Here is a 16,645-nt window from a genome sequence, read left to right on the forward strand (position 1 = left end):
ATAAATTGCCCTTAGCGTCCAAAATTGCCCTTAGTGTTGGGTGGGGTTACTGGGTTATGGGGATAGGGTGGCGGTGTTGACCTTGGGTAGGGTGCTCTTTCCAAGAGCCGGTGCAGACTCGATGGGCCGAATGGCCTCCTTCTGCACTGTAAATTCTATGATTCTATGATACTCTTGCTCATAGATTGAATAATAAAAGTCATGGGACTAATTCATCATATCGTGTTGACGTGGTTAGTGATTGACAGTAGTTTGCATCCTTACAGGTATATGCATATCATATCACATCATTCAGTTGCAGGAGATTGCAAGGTAAATTTATGGAGGAATGATGAGCATGAACTTAACCTGCAAGCTGTGGTTCTATCCCATTCAAGTTGTAATGGTTAATGTATATGTATGAATGGTATAACTAAATAATCTACATCTACATATGTTTCTTTGTAATTATGTAACTCTCATTTTCTATTGTTCCGCAGGAACCTTCAACCTTCCATGTTGCAACCACTCCTGCGTCGTTTTGTGTTTGATGTTCCCATTCTTAATGAATACTGCAAAATGCCTTTAAAGGTATTCGCAAAATGTAGTCTTGGATTGATGAATTATGAACTTGAAAGTAGTTATTATTTCATTGAAAAGCAATTGGAAGTCATATTGTACCTGGGTGCATGGCTAAGTATTTGAGCGAAGGATTGACATTCCAAACTGATACCTTCAAATTGTCAAAGACTGTTCGGTAAACAAAAAAAAGCCTGAAATCATGATGTTCTGACACTGATTGTACCACATTTGCAAAGGATCCTGAAGATCCCTTAGAAATCCTAATGGATATCTGACTGTGCAGCCTCCACCCTAACCCCGGTGGATCTTCCAGCATTAAACTAATTGTAATGTTTTGGGTGGGCTCCTTGTTTTATTACTGGGCCATGTGGGTTGCCTACTTTGAGTGGGGACAATGAAATCATTGGAGTACTTCATGAATAATAGGTAATTAATCATTAATAATTAATAGATAAGGTAGATAGTCAACATCTTTTCCCAATTTGAGGAGTCTAGAACTAGAGGGCATAGGTTTAAGGTGAGAGGGGAGAGATACAAAAGAGGCCATTGGGGAAATTTCTTCACACAGAGGGTGGTGAGCATCAGGAACGGGCTGCCAGAGGCAGTGGTAGAGGCGGGTACAATTTTTTTCTTTAAAAAACAGTTAGACAGTTACATGGGCAGGGTGGGTATAGAGGGATATGGGCCGAATGTGGGCAAGTGGGACTAGCTTAGTCATAGAAACTGGGCGGCATGAACAAGCCGGGCCAAAGGGCCTGTTTCTATGATCTATTGTTAAGTAATGGGTTAAGAGATAAGTAATGCATTAAAAGACATTGCAATTAGTTGTCTCATTTATGTTAAGTATCCAATGATTGACACTGATATGTAAAGGGGCTTCAGGTGGCCCTTGTGTCAGGTGGTGTGTTGTTAGAGTTTTGTGCAGAGGCTGTGGAAGTGAAATAAATGGTGTTTGGTGAAAAGGAACAGGACTTCTGACTCTTCATACAACGGTAACTAAAACGTACAACAATGGTAGCAGAGGATGGTTGCTGTGCAAATTTGAAGGTTTGAAAGATATAACTTTTCCTGATCAAACCAAGGAGTGAGTGAGAGAGAAGAAAAAAAAAGATACATGGCTGAACCCAGGATAAAGATGGCTGGATATGACTATCCCCCCCACTATTTTCTGAAAGGAAATCGTCCGACCAATGGAGAAGTGCAGTAGTTATGTGGACTAAGGTAACTGCCTTGGGAAAGAGAAAACAAGGTATGGCATTGGCTCTTTCTCTACCTTATGGCAGTAAAATCCAAAACAAAGTGCTTTCTGAGCTGGAATTGGAAGAGTTAGACTCAGAAGAAGGTCTGGGGACTCTATTACAAAATATGGATAAGATTTACAAGAAAGATGACTTGTTAAGTGCGTATGAAGCATGGTCGGAATTTGATAAGCTCCGGAAAATAGAGGAATTCTCCATGGAAGACTATATAATGGAATTTGGCAGACCATATAAAAGTCTGCAGAAACACAACCTGGAATTTCCACAGTCTGTGTTGGCTTTTAAATTACTTGACTGCTAGAGTGAGCAACATGGATAGGCTCCTGGTTTTGACAGGAGTTCAGTTTACGGATGAGGATATCTTATTCGATCAGATGACAAAAGCTTTCAAGAAGTTTCTGGGGAAACATTCGATTCCGATGGCTCTGATGACTCAAATAGGTCAGCCTGCTATAAAGCAGAATATGGAAGATACACTACTAACAGGATGGCGAAATTGTACGGCTACGAATAGGGCCCAAGACTATAGAAGAAGATCGAGACAAGGAAATTATGAAGACAGAAACCCAGTTAGAACTTACAATAGGAAGATGAACCCCAGAAATGCATGGGGCATGATAAATCAATGTTTTCGATGTGACTCTCAATACCATTATGTCTTCAACTGTCCAAAACGTTATGATAGAGTGTTTGAAGCGACACATGACACGGAAGAGTCAGAAGAGGAAAAAGATAGTGTTCAGAGAGAAGACATTGTCCTATTAACAAGCAGTTTTACGTCGGTATTGAGGGTGTTGGTTGCAGAATCCTTCAATTGTGCTGTATTGGACAGTGGCTGCACATCTGCTGTGTGTGGAATTGAATGGTTAAAATGTTACCTGGACTCCTTGAATGCTGAAAGTCGTAACAAGGTTAAGGAATTTGAAGGTTCCACAAGTTTCAGGTTTGGGGGTGATAATACTATGAAGTCGCTGAAAAGAGTGGTCCCTTGCAATATTGCCGGAGTGAATCATTTCATTAGCACGGCTGTTGTATCAAGTGAGATACCTTTGCTTCTGAGCAGACCGTCGATGAAGAAAGCACACATGAAACTGGATATGGAGCAGGATAAGGCAACAGTTTTTGGAAAGACGGTGGACTTACAATTTAGACAGTCGGGACACAATTGTATTCCATTACTGACAAATAATATTTCAAGTAGAGTAGTTAAGGATGTGTTAATGACAGTTGAAAATGGGACTTTCGCTGATAAAAAGCTTGTTGTATTAAAACTGCATAGGCAATTTGCACATCCGTCTCCTCGGAGGCTAAAATTTTTATTAAAGGATGCAGGGGTAAGGGATGAAGACTATACTAAACTGATAGAACAGGTTAGTGATTGCTGTGAAGTTTGTAGGAAGTACAGAAGGACACCAGCACGACCGATAGTAACCCTACCTTTGGCCAGGGATTTTAACGACATTGTGGCTGTGGACCTTAAGATCTGGGATAAGGCCATTTTTCTGAAGGACAGCTACCAAAAGTTGGTACAAAGGTGACATACTTGCCTGAAGGGCCTAGTCAATGGAAGGATGCAACTATTATTAGAGATGGGAAGGCCACTGGTAAGTATAAACATTGGTTGAATGTACAGCATTCAGGGGAGGGAGTTAAGACAATGGATTGGGAACACGAAGTTCAAAAATGGAGGTCACAGAAACGCGGTGCCAGTTCAGATAGTACATCGGATAGTGAACAGGTCCGCAGGAAAAGGTCGAGAATTTTGAAAAGACATCCCACAGCAGATAGGAAAGATCAAGCAGTAGCAGTATCGAACAAGTTACCAGGTGGGATAGGGGGCATAGTTTATCAAGGTCTCGGAACATGAGTAAGACTATGAATACTAATAGGAGTAGAAGCCCACATGCACGTGAGATTTTGGTGGCTTCCAATAAATTATATGAAAAGTTATCAAAGATGCTAAACAGCAAGATCTGCATAGTTGGAGTGAATTTGGGGTATATACGGAAGTACCGGATAGGGGACCAAGAACTCTATCCCACAGATGGATTTGCACGGAAAAGGTTCTTCCGGATGGACCTTATAAGGCAAAGGCCAGGCTTGTGGCAAGGGGATTTGAAGAAAGCTTAGAAGATCAGGATTTAAGGGTAGATTCACCTACAGCAGGAAAGGTTAATTTTAAAGATCTTCTTTTAGCCACAAAGGCAAGGGAATGCAAATCTATAGATATGAAAGCTGCCTTCTTGCAGGGGCATCAGCTCCAGAGAGACATTTTTCTCCGTCCTCCTAAAGAAGCAGCTAACACTGAAGGGGTATTCTGGAAGTTGAACAAATGTGTATGTGGTTTAAATGTTGCATCTAGAGTCTGGTATTTTTCGGTAAGGTCAGTTTTGTTAAAGTTAGGCTGTTACCAGTTGAAAGTAAATCCGGTAATGTTTTACTGGCACTATAAAGGGAACCTTTCTGGCATCTTTATGATGCATGTCAAATAATTTTTGTGGGGTTGGACTAGTGATTTTCAAGCTTTTGTAATCTCTGGTTTGAGGAAAGAATTCAGGGTCGGAGGTCAGGCTTCCGGTGCATTTAAATATATTGGACTGGAAATCAGACAGACTAAGTTAGGGACAACTTTACATCAGCAATCTTATTTGGAAAGCATCAGCCCAATAACAATTAGTCGTGGCCGGGTTTTCACAAAAAGATGCAAGGTTTCAAAGATGGAAAAAGAGCAACTCCAAAGTTTAATTGGGCAACTGAATTGGTTAGGTGGACAGACTAGACCGGACGTGAGTTTTGATGTCTTAGAGTTGCGTACAAAAATGAATGATCCCAAAGTGGAAGACATAATAAGAGCAAATAAAGCGTTTGGCCAAACCAAAAAAAATGCAGGAGTGTGTTTTGAGGTTCCAGGTTTTAGGTGACCTTAGACACTTGAAATTCATAGTTTATAGTGATGCGTCCTATGCAAAACAAGCACAGGAGGTTTTATAATTTTCCTTTGGGGAACAATGGTAAATGTTGTCCTCTTGTGTGGGAAACAAAGAAAATAAGGAGAGTGGTCAAAAGCACTTTGGCTGCTGAGACGTTAAGCTTTGTAGAGGCGGTGGATATGGCCTTTTATATATCTCAGATATTGACAGAAATGTAACTTTTGGATATTGTTAATGAAGGGTGCCTGTTTCTGTGATTTTCTTTTCTTCCAAATAAGAAAAATAAGAAGGGAAATTGCGTATGTGTTTTTGAGTTTCTTTAAATGTTGTTTTCACCTAATTATTTTTTTCTCCAAGGAAGGGGAGACTGTTAAGTAATGGGTTAAGAGTTAAGTAATGCATTAAGAGACATTGCAATTAGTTGTCTCACTTATGTTAAGTATCCAATGATTGACACTGATATGTAAAGAGGCTTCAGGTGGCCCTTGTGTCAGGTGGTGTGTTGTTAGAGTTTTGTGCAGAGGCTGTGGAAGTGAAATAAATGGTGTTTGGTGAAAAGGAACAGGACACTTGATTCTTCATACAACGGTAACTAAAACGTATAACATCTATGACTCTAATTGTAGTGTGACTGGTGCTGCCAATTAAGAATATAACATTTGTACCTTTAAACAAAATAATTTTACAGCTTGGAACGTGAGCTCTGATTGATTATCATAGAGAATGCACCAGGGAGCGATTAACTGTCAAGCTTTTGTTTAATTTCAAAACTGGCAGGTTGACTCTGATTTATTAAGACATTGCCATGAGGAATGAACCGGGGAATGGCTGTCCTCAATGTTTTCGTTTGGTTGAAAAATGCCCAAAATGGGTACACTCTTTCTTCCAGGATTTTTTTTTAAACAATACTCAGGTTCTATGCTACCAAACAACTATTTATAAAAACTATTGCAGTGAATTAACATCTGCCATTGACTTATAGAACATAGAACATTACAGCGCAGTACAGGCCCTTCGGCCCTCGATGTTGCGCCGACCTGTGAAACCACTCAGGTAAACCTGTAAGTGGTGGTGAAGACTAACTGCCCCAAATTAATTTCCCACACTGTCCTATTCAGAAAACAGGTAGTAAACCCTCAGAATATCTGAGCTCACAATTCTGATCATTATCACAATTTTAACAATTACTTTGTAGTGGGTTTTTGAATATTGAGCTTCAGATAATTGAAGATTCGAAAATGAGCATCCTGTAGTTATGTGCTTCAATGTAGATCAGCATACATATATCTCTGTAAAATCTAATATACATTTTCCAAATTTGTATGAACCCCTCAGAGACTGATAATTTTTCAAAGGATTTGAAGGCCCAGTGACCAATTTAAAAAGGATTACATAATAAGATATTAAATTAAGACATTTACTGTAACAAACTAAAATTAACACCGACTAAACATTACTTTGCAGGCATTTAATTCTCTCAACTTTAAATCATTAATTAGTTTTTTTAACATGATTGACAACCCTATGCCATGTTTATACTTAACACCACCTTTTCAGAAGAACAGGATCTTTTACAGGAAGTAGTCCAAAGTTTTTCCTAGCTACCAATGGGCTCACTTCTCCCTGCTGAGTTGTAATGTCTAATGTCCATTTAAAATCACCGCTCTCAACCTTCTGAAAATCCCCAAACTGACTTTCAGCAGCAAGCCATTGCAGTGACTCCTTTTACCAGCTACATTCAATATGAATCTTCCAGTGTCATTAAATCGTTTGTAGATCCTATCACTTCAAGCAGGGGACAAACTCTCACCAGCATTCTGCCAAACAGAGAACAACTTTTTCTTCTACTGTCCAATCTGGTTCTTTTCCCTGTCGCTCTCTCTCGCTCTTGCTCTGTATCTCACTCCCCTCCCTGTTGAGGGTTTATGAATCAGACAACCTAGTTAAACCTGGCAGATAGATTTCAATAGAACCTGACCTGGATCCACTGTTCACAAGGTAATCAGGTCACACTGGTTCTTTCAGGCCCAATTAGTAGAAGGCCTGAGAGTCCTATTTATTACTCCGTTTACCTTGAGTTGAAGAGACATTTTAAAGCATAACCCTCTTACAATGTCTAGTTACCATCACAAATACACAGCCAACAATTTCCTATCAGTATCATGGATTTGGTACAGGAGTATCAAATTGTATATTTTGTAAATATTTTTATTCTGCTGTGATATCTTTAGTCTATTGGTATTATTTCCTTTTATCAATTACAGCTTCTAGCCAGCCACTATGAACAGACTTGGAAATACTATTGCTTGGCATCAGGATGGGGCAGTTATGGAAGTGCATCAGATGAAGAATTACACCTCACCAAAAAATTGTTCTGGGGGATCTTGGATTCACTCTCTACAAAGGTAAGATGGTTATATTAAAAGTCCTCTAACTCTCAGGGTTAAAGAGTTGTAATTTTTTTTTTTAAACAAGGCGATACATTGGATTTATGATGTGCATAAACTTTTTAAAAAGTTCTCACAATTGGGTTCCTCAAAAGTATGAAACTGGAATGAATCGTTGCTGCAAAATTAAACGTGAAGTTCAATAAAGGTAAGTGAATGTTCCGAGGTCAATTATATTTGTTCTTAAATGAGAAAATAGCACACTATTGCACTTGACTGCTGTTCTCACCGATCAAATTGTTTTAAATAAATTTAGAGTACCCAATTATTTTTTCCCCAATTAATGGGCAATTTAGTGTGGCCAATCCACTTAACATGCATATCTTTGGGTTGTGGGGGTGACACCTGTGCAGACACGGGGAGAATGTGCAAAAAACACACAGAAGGTGGCCCGGGGCCAGGAACGAACCCAGGTCCTTAGTGCCCAGACAGCAGTGCTAACTACAGAGCTACCATGCCGCACAAAACAATATGTCATTACTATCTCCACTTTTATGGTTTCCAATATCTTTGCTTATATTTCTCTCTTTAACTTTGCCAATCCATCATATGGTAATGAAGATTTGAATGAAAAAGTTTCTGGTCTCTTAACCCGAGGTTTTCATACAAATTAGGAACAGGAGGAGGTCAAGCCTTTGCCCACTCATTAACATATCAATGTCCCGTTGTAGACTCATTTTGTCTTCACAAATTACTTTCCTACCTATCTTGTGTCATCAACAAATTTAGCAACTATACATTCCGTCCCTTCATCCATGTCATTGATTAAGATTGTAAATAAGATTGGAAACCCACGTAGACATGGGGGGAGCGGAGAGTGCAGACTCCGCACAGACAGTGACCCAAGCTGGGAATCGAACCCGGGTCCAGGGCGTTGTGAAGCAACAGTGCTAACCCCTGTGCTACTATGCCGCCCTTGAAGGTATGTTCACGAAATTTGCTAATGACACAGTTAGGAAATTAAGATGTGAAGAGGACATTAGGTGGTTGCAAAAAAATCTAGATAGGTGAATTGAGTGGGCAATAATGTGGCAAATGGAGTATAATGTGAGAAAATTTAAAATTTACCATTTTGGTGGGAAAAACAAACAAAAATCAGATTATCTAAAATGTGAGAGAATGGAGGGCTCTGAGGAGCTGAGAGATCTAAGTGCCATAGTAAATTACAAAAGGCTAATATGCAGGCACATTAAGTAATTGGGCAAGCTAATAGGGCGGCACAGTACTACAGTGGTTTGCACTGTTGTTTCACAGTGCCAGGGACCTGGGTTTGATTCCCGGCTTGGGTCACTGTGCGGAGTAGGCACGTTCTCCCCGTGTCTGCGTGGGTTTCCTCTGGGCGCACCGGTTTCCTCCCACAGTCCAAAGATGTGCAGGTTAGGTGAATTGGACATGCTAAACTGCCCTTAGTGTCCAAAAAGGTTAGGTGGGGTTACTGAGTTACGGGGATAGGGTGGAGGTGTGGGCTTAGGTAGGGTGCTCTTTCCAAGGGCCGGTGCAGACTCGATGGGCCGAATGGCCTCCTTCTGCACGGTATTCTATGATCCTATGATAATGGAATGTTATCATTTATTGCAAGGCAAATTCAATACAATAGTAAGGAGGTTATGCTTCAGTCATACAGGGTGTTGATGAGACCATATCTGGAGTACTGAGTACAGTATTGGTCACCTTATTTAAGGAAAGATATAAATGTGCTGCAAGAAATTCAGCAAGGTTTTACTGAACTAAACCTTTTCACTGTTTGAAAATAAGGGGTCGCCCATTTAAGACAGAGATGAGGAGCATTTCTTTCTCTCAGAGGGTTATGAGCCTTTAAAATTCTCTTCCTCATAACACAGTGGAAGCAGAGTCTTTGAATATTCTTAAGACAGAGCTAGATAGATTCTTGATTAAAAAAAAGGGGGCTGAAAAGCTATCCAGGATTGGCAGGATTGGAGGGTTGAGGTTATAATTAATTAGATCAGCCATGATCTTATTGAATGGTGGAACAGGCTTGAGAGGCCGAGTTGTTACCACTGCTCCTAAATCATACGTTCATACCCTTTTCCTGAGGAGTGTAATTATTTTTAGTTTCTCCATCCCAATCAAATGCTGAATCACAGTTATTTCTGGGGTGTTATTACAACGTATCATCTACAGTGAAGGCAGATGCGAAATATGTGTTCAATTCATCCGCCATTCCTTATTTTCCATTATTAATTCCGCATACATTAATTCTGGCGAACAAACTCTCACTTTACTGACTATTATCCTTTTTAAATACCTGTAGAAACTCTTGCTATCTGTTTTTGTATTTCTAGCCAGTTTTCTCTCATACCATAATTTTCCCCTCATTATTATGTCAATTTATGTCAGTTTTGCTCTTATTGCAGTAAGTTTTTCAGTGCTTTAATCACACAACTATTGTATTTCCAATATTGCTTTATATGCATGGTAAATACAGTTTGTTTCTGTGGTTTATTTCAGAAAAAGTTAATAAGCTACTTCAATGTTATTTATGTTTTTCAACGCCAAAGAATTTGACAGTGATTTTCCCGTCACAACCGCAGTGTGTTTTCCAGCAGTGGTGACAGTACACCATTGGCCTTCTGGTCCCGCCAAAGTCAATGGCCATTTGAGTTTCTCGCTGGCCACACCACCAGGGAACCTGCTGCAGGAGGTCGCCTTCAGCAGGACTGGAAGACCCCGCCTTTGCTGGAAGACCCCGCTAATGGGAAGACTCAGAACATCCAGGCCTTTGATCATGCCTCCTCTAAATTGTTGTTTGCCCAATAAAATGAGTCGAGTTATGGGAGTTTCTCTTTGTAGGTTAAAACTCCAAGCACCAGAATAAAGCTTTTTCTTTACGAAACTCTGTAAAAAGTCTTAATGCCCTCTCAAATGCGGGTTACATTAAGTAGCTCACAATGTGACATCATCTTTAATCTTCACGATAGTAGAATAACGGATTGGGCATCTAATCAAATACATCTGGGATATTTTCCGCTTATCCCTCCATCGGGATCTTCCAGTCCTGTCGATGGCGACCCTACAGCAGAGGGTGTGAACAAAGGAAACTCAATTGACAGTGGGGCGGGATGGAGACTGGAAGCTCTTACCATTGGCCAATGGCGGGCCACTTGCGCCGCAACAGGGTGGGGGGATAGAATATCCCACCCAGTGAATAAAGTAACCTATGAGGATTACTATACAGCAATTGATATTGGAAAAACAATAATTTTATCCATTTATCTACCTCATTTTGTTTACATTTCTGCATGTGAATAAAAAATAAACAAAGAACAATACAGCACAGGAACAGGCCCTTCAGCCCTCTTAGTCTGCGCCAATCATGTGTCCTATCTAGACTAACCGCTTGTATCCTTCTATACCCCGTCTGTTCATGTGCCTATCCAGATAAGTCCTAAAGGTCGCTAAGGTATCTGCCTCAACCACCTCACTTGACAGTGCATTCCAGACCACCATCAACCTCTGTGTAAAAGACTTCCCCACACATCTCTACTGAACCTTTCCCTCCTCACCTTGAACTTGTGCCCCCTTGTAATTGTCATTTCCGCCCTGGGAAAAAGCCTCCAACTGTTCACCCTATCTCTATCCCTAATAATTTTGGTTGAACAGTTGGAAGCTTTTTCCCAGGGGGGAAATGACAATTACAAGGGGGCACAAGTTCAAGGTGAGGAATCATTTGTATAAAATCCTTTGTTCACTTCCCTACTGCAAATGCTATGTGAGGAGCAGCTTATGGTTTGAACGCTGATTTGAATTTGTTTGGACTTGACATTTAGTCAGTGTATTTTGACTTCAATGATACAAATATTGTTGCGCGCCTCTACTTGCAAATGCAATTGCTTGGTGTTTATTCTTGATGCCCTCTCATAAGTTCCTGTCTTTCCTGCAGAAATATAACCCTGAGCTCTTTAAAATGGCTTTGCCATGCCTGAGTGCTATAGGAGGGGCTTTGTCACCTGATTATGTGGATTCAAGCTTTTCAGTTGCGTTGGACAGACAGACTTCAGTGGATGAAGAAGGCAATTTTGACCCGAAACCTATCAACACTGCTAAGTATGGACACTGGAACAAAAAATAACAGTTTTCTTTAAGTTCCTTTCTTAAAGATTTAAATCGTACTGCTTGTCACACATTTTCATCTGTTTCTTTCCTGAACACAAGTTTGGACATTTGTTTCTCTGGTTCTGAGCTGCTACTCATCATTTTCCACTGGAAGATAATTAACAAGCTTTGAATACATCAAATTAATTAATTTTAAGAAAGTTCAAAACTACATACAGAAGGTGTTTATCAAATAGTTAAAAACAATTATAATAGATTGCAAAATGCAAGATTTCAACAGGCTGAAAATTAATTATTTTCTAACAGTTTAAATGAAAATATCCTGATGCATTACCTAAAGAGAGTTTTAATCTCTGTTCATCGCCAAACAATTTTATTATAATTTTCCACAAAATAATTTGGGTTTGTCCAAAATATTTCCAGTATTATTTTAAAATATTTTTTTGAAATGTAAATGTTGCCACAGTCCCAGAGGACCATAACCTGCTCTCATCTTTGAGAGCTGACTGGTGGTCAGCTGAACTTTAACCTGAGGGTCACCACACCCCAAGCAAGGGCAAGATTGAGAAGGTGAGGCCTTCACAAATTACCTCAGCCGGTACAGGAATTGAACCCACACTGTTGGCGTCGTTTGGCATCACGAACCAGCTGTCCAACCAACTGAGCTGACTGAAATATGTTCATGAGATGAACCAGTTCGTAAGAGTAAAAGCAGAAACCGTGAGGGCAAACCCAACTGGTCTGGCAGCATCTGTGGGGAGAGAAAATAGATTTGCTGTTTTGAGACCGTCTGACTATTCTTCAGAGCTAAAAAGAGGGAGAAATGTGATTGATTTTACACTGTATAAAATGAATGAAATGAAAATCGCTTATTGTCACAAGTAGGCTTCTATGAAGTTACTGTGAAAAGCCCCTAGTCACCACATTCCGGCACCTGTTTGGGGAGGCTGGTGCGGGAATTGAACTGTGCTGCTGGCCTGCCTTGCTCTGCTTTAAAAGCCAGCGATTTAGCCCAGTGTGCTAAACCAGCCCCAGAGGGTGGAGCAATAGGAGCAAAATAAAAGGTCAGTGATAATTGTGAGCTCGGGGATTGTGAGAAAGAAGTGTAGGGGCACAAGACAGACTAAGTGTTAATGGCAGTGTGAAGGACTACAGAAGGTGCTGATAGTGGCATTAAGGTAAGATAGCAGAATGTGCTACTAGGAAAACAAATGTCAGTGTCAGTGAAAGCAAAACTTAAGAACAAGTAACAGATGGCCCTGTGGGTGAAAGGGTGAGTGGGGTTGCGTTTGCTCAAAGTAAAATTGGATAGAAATAAAAGGGTCAAGCTGGAGGAGAAAGGTCACAGCCTGCAGTTGTTGAACTCCCATGTAGGGTCCCGAAGGCTGTAACCTGCCTAATTGGAAGATGTGGTTGCTGCTCCTCCAGTTTTCCACCCCCTCCTTTACAATATATAATCCATCACATTTCTCCCTCTCTTTAGCTCTGAAGACGAGTCATACGGACTTGAAACATTAACCCTCGATCCACAGATGCTGCTGGACCTGCTGAGTTTTTCCATCATTTCAGGGTTTTTTTTAATTCATGATTTTCAGCATCCACCGAATTTTGCTTTTTAAGTCTGTGGGAGTTATTGTTTGGTGTATTTGTACAAGAACGTTCACAGATAAATACTGTTATTTATATTTTAAAATAATACTGGAAATATTTTGGACAAACCCAAACTATTTTGTTCACCTGTAAATCCGTAGCAATTGGAATTACGCAGCAATCACTACAGATTTTCAAAGCGGTAACATTGAAGATAATTTAGATGCACTTGTGTTCAGTAAAATCATTTTATATATTTTGCATTAAGAAAACAATAAATGACTGGAGGCCAGTTATCGTTAATCTTCATAAAAGTGTATCAGACTCAAACCTAACAGTCCGCGGAAGCGGATTCCTATCTAACTTTGTTTGATTCTGGAACACCCACATCCCAACAACAAGAAAATAAAATACTCCAAAGAGAAAATACCTGGAGCAGCATTTATCTCAGCTGATTTTGGTAGTCTTTCACTAGTTGCATTGAAAGTAGTTACTGCATGCTATTAAAACTGGTTATGTAATAAAAATCTTTTTAATAATTATGTTTCAACATTTAATCATATTTAAAGTCGATCTTTTGAAAGAGCTTTTCTGTTTTGTTTCAGTATTTCAATTCCGGAGAAGTTGGAGTATATCATCAACAAGTATGCAGAACATCTACATGAGAAATGGGCTCTTGACAAAGTAATTATTAGCGTCATATTTTTGACCTTTTACAATCATTTAAAAAGGAGGTAGAAAATAAATCAATTTAATGTTGGGATTTTAAAGCAAATTGTATTCTTAAACGCTTTTCATAAAGGCACCTACATGACAGATGTTTGATACATTGGTGGCAGTTGTTTTCTCCAAGGACTGTAAAATAATAAGCAATTCAGTAGCTTCTCTCAGTCAGGATAAACACCCACACACCCATTGTGTCTCAAGGTCTTCAATCCTATTTCAGTTGTGAGCAAAATAAAATGATTAAACCAGAGACTAAAAAGACACAGAATTCTAGTTGGTGTTTAGGAAGGGACTGGAAGAAGAAATGCCACAAGACATTTGGAAGATAGATTTAAGTTGAGCAAGGTGACCCACCAAGACAGGAAAGTTTGATACGTGCATTATTTTTTGTATCATTGCATGAAGCTGAGTTGTACTGATGTGAATTAAGAGAGACTGATCATCGAATCCGAGAATCCCTCCAATACAGAAAGAGGCCATTCAGCCCATCGGGTCTGCACCGGCCCGCTGAAAGAGCACCCTACCTAGGCCCAATCCAACGCCATATCCCTGTAACCCCACCCAACCTTTAGACACTTGGGGGTAATTTAGCATGGCCAATCCACCTAACCTGCACATTTTTGGACTGTGCACCCGGAGGGAACTCCCGCAGGCACAGGGAGAATGCGCAAACTGCACACGCACAGTCACCCGAGGTCTGTGACATACAGTTTTTAGTTTTACCCTACTGTATGTCACATGGTGACATACAGCCACCATGCTGCTATGATTGCTATTACATCTAACTGTGGAATGAACACAGGGCAGCTCGGTAGCACAGTGGTTAGCACAGTGGCTTCACAGCTCCAGGGTCGCAGGTTCAATTCCTGGCTTGGGTCACTGTCTGTGCGGAGTCTGCACGTTCTCCCCGTGTCTGCGTGGGTTTCCTCCGGGTGCTCCGGTTTCCTTCCACAGTCCAAAGATGTGCAGGTTAGGTTGATTGGCCATGATAAATTGCCCTTAGTGTTCAAAAAGGTTGGGTGGGGTTACGGGGAGGGTGGGGGTGTGTGGTTTAGGTAGTGTGCTCTTTCCAAGGATGGTGCAGACTCGATGGGCCGAATGGCCTCCTTCTGCACTGTAAATTCTATGAAAACAAATTAGTTTATCAATTGTGGTTGTGGTTTACCTAGCATTTGCTCAATCCACCCATGGAGAGATTGAAGTAGGTACGTGATGGGAATAGAAATGCAGCTCATGTCACAAAGGATGTCACAATGTGCTACCTCTGGACTATGTGATCAAGAAATAGGACATACAGCAACATGAGTCAACGCGCATTCAACTAAGATCCATATGGGAATTCCAAGAAGGTGTCCACAGCAAATCCCAATTTGTAACCTAGGCTGAAATGTTCTCAGCCCTTTACAACATGTAGTGAAATGGAAAGGCTGGTAAAATAGTACAGGCAGATGAAGGGAGCTGTGTCAACCATCTTCCAGATGTCAAGCTATTTTACCAGCTGTGGGAAAGCTATGTGAAGGAAAAACAGTTCGGACCATTATTCTTATTTCCCCTTTTTGCTGGTGTTCCATTTTAAAGTAAACACGACCATTTGATATCAGTATTCATATTTCCCTGTCTCACTGTTTTTGCCTTAAGAGTTGACAGACCTGCCAGGAGCCCAATGAGCCCTGTCTGTGGCAATTAACAGTCATAACCCACCTGGATGGCAGTAGAGAACCCGTGAAACATGGGGGGTCTCCCAGCAGGCTCTGGCTCTCATTTTTGGACACAGTATCATCCTGACCCTGCTATGAGAGTGCCGCCTGGGCCTCATTGCCTGAAATCCCCCCACACCACCCTCGAGCATCAGCGCCTTCCTCATCTCGGTGTCCTTCAAACCAACTTACCCCTTTTTGAAGGCATCGGGACAAAGAGGTGCCCTCTCTTTACAGTTGCAACCTCAGCAATTGGTCATCACTAGAGGCAGCGATATTGAGGCTTTTTAAACATGTATTCTTTCCTGGGATGTGGACATTGTTGTGTTATTCACTCTGGGGTAACACGGAGTGCAACACAATGCAGTTAAATGATCAAGCATACACCAAACGTAGGCGTTGGTTCAATAAGATTTATTGAACTTCAGTAACAAAGCACACAGCTGCCTGTGAGTTGACTCTCTACTACTCTAAGTAAACTAACATTAACTATCTAGACCAGGCTAGCTCTGATCTACGTGTAGAAGGTGTTGAATGATTTGTACACCCTGACTGTCACTACAGTTGTCACCAGTGGAAAAGAGGCAGAGTGCTGATGCCTCGTGTGTTTTGTAGTTGGAAGCCCCCCTCTGGTGTTCTGTCTGGTGATTGGTCGTGTTCTGTTGTGTATGTTGATTGGCTCACCTGGGTGTCTGTCACTGCCTGCTTTTACCTCATGATGTGCATGGGTGCATATTATGACAGGCATTGCTGGCAAGGCCAGCATTTATTGCCCTTTCCTAGTTTCCCTTAAACTGAGTGGCTTGCTAGCTGGTTTCAGAAGCCAGTTCTGCTGTGGGTATGGAGTCACATGTAGGCCAGACCAGGTAAGGATGGCAGATTTCCTTCCTTAAGGGGCATTAATGAACCAGATATGTTTTGACAACAATTGATGGCTGTTGCCATGGTCACCATGACTGAGACCAGCTTAATATTGCAGAATTATTCATTGCATTTAAATTCCATCACTGACTGCCAAGGTAGGATTTGAACCTGTGTGCCCAGAGCATGAGCCCCGGTCTCTGGTTCAATAGCATTGCCACTAGGCCACCGTTCTCAACCCTCTGCCGCTCTTAAGGGTAGAACGCTATGCTGAACTGGAGAGGTGTCCTAGGCAGCACCCAAGTGCCCTCCAGCAGGAACATGCCTCTCCTGGGACCTGTCACTCACCAAAGCAGGCTTGATTCCTGCTTTTGCTTCTCTTTCTATTATGCAATTAACATTTCTGTCATTTTTGCTGTTATCTTCCTTTGATTGAACAGATGTTGGAAGCCAAATAAATATCAAATTCTAATGAGGGTTGTGTTGAACCGAGATAGTCT

The 16,645-nt window shown here is 41.0% G+C and overlaps 1 protein-coding gene across 1 annotated transcript in view; it reads left to right on the forward strand.

The window, feature by feature from the left end:
• ryr3 (ryanodine receptor 3) overlaps positions 1-16,645 on the forward strand; it is a 593,334-nt gene that overhangs the window by 346,524 nt on the left and 230,165 nt on the right. Inside the window, 4 exon segments of the mRNA XM_072484927.1 lie at positions 480-570; positions 7,015-7,155; positions 11,099-11,262; positions 13,467-13,545. Of these exon segments, the coding sequence (XP_072341028.1) occupies positions 480-570; positions 7,015-7,155; positions 11,099-11,262; positions 13,467-13,545 (475 nt within the window).

Source organism: Scyliorhinus torazame, chromosome 2 (assembly GCF_047496885.1).
Source record: "Scyliorhinus torazame isolate Kashiwa2021f chromosome 2, sScyTor2.1, whole genome shotgun sequence".
Lineage (NCBI taxonomy): Eukaryota > Metazoa > Chordata > Chondrichthyes > Carcharhiniformes > Scyliorhinidae > Scyliorhinus > Scyliorhinus torazame.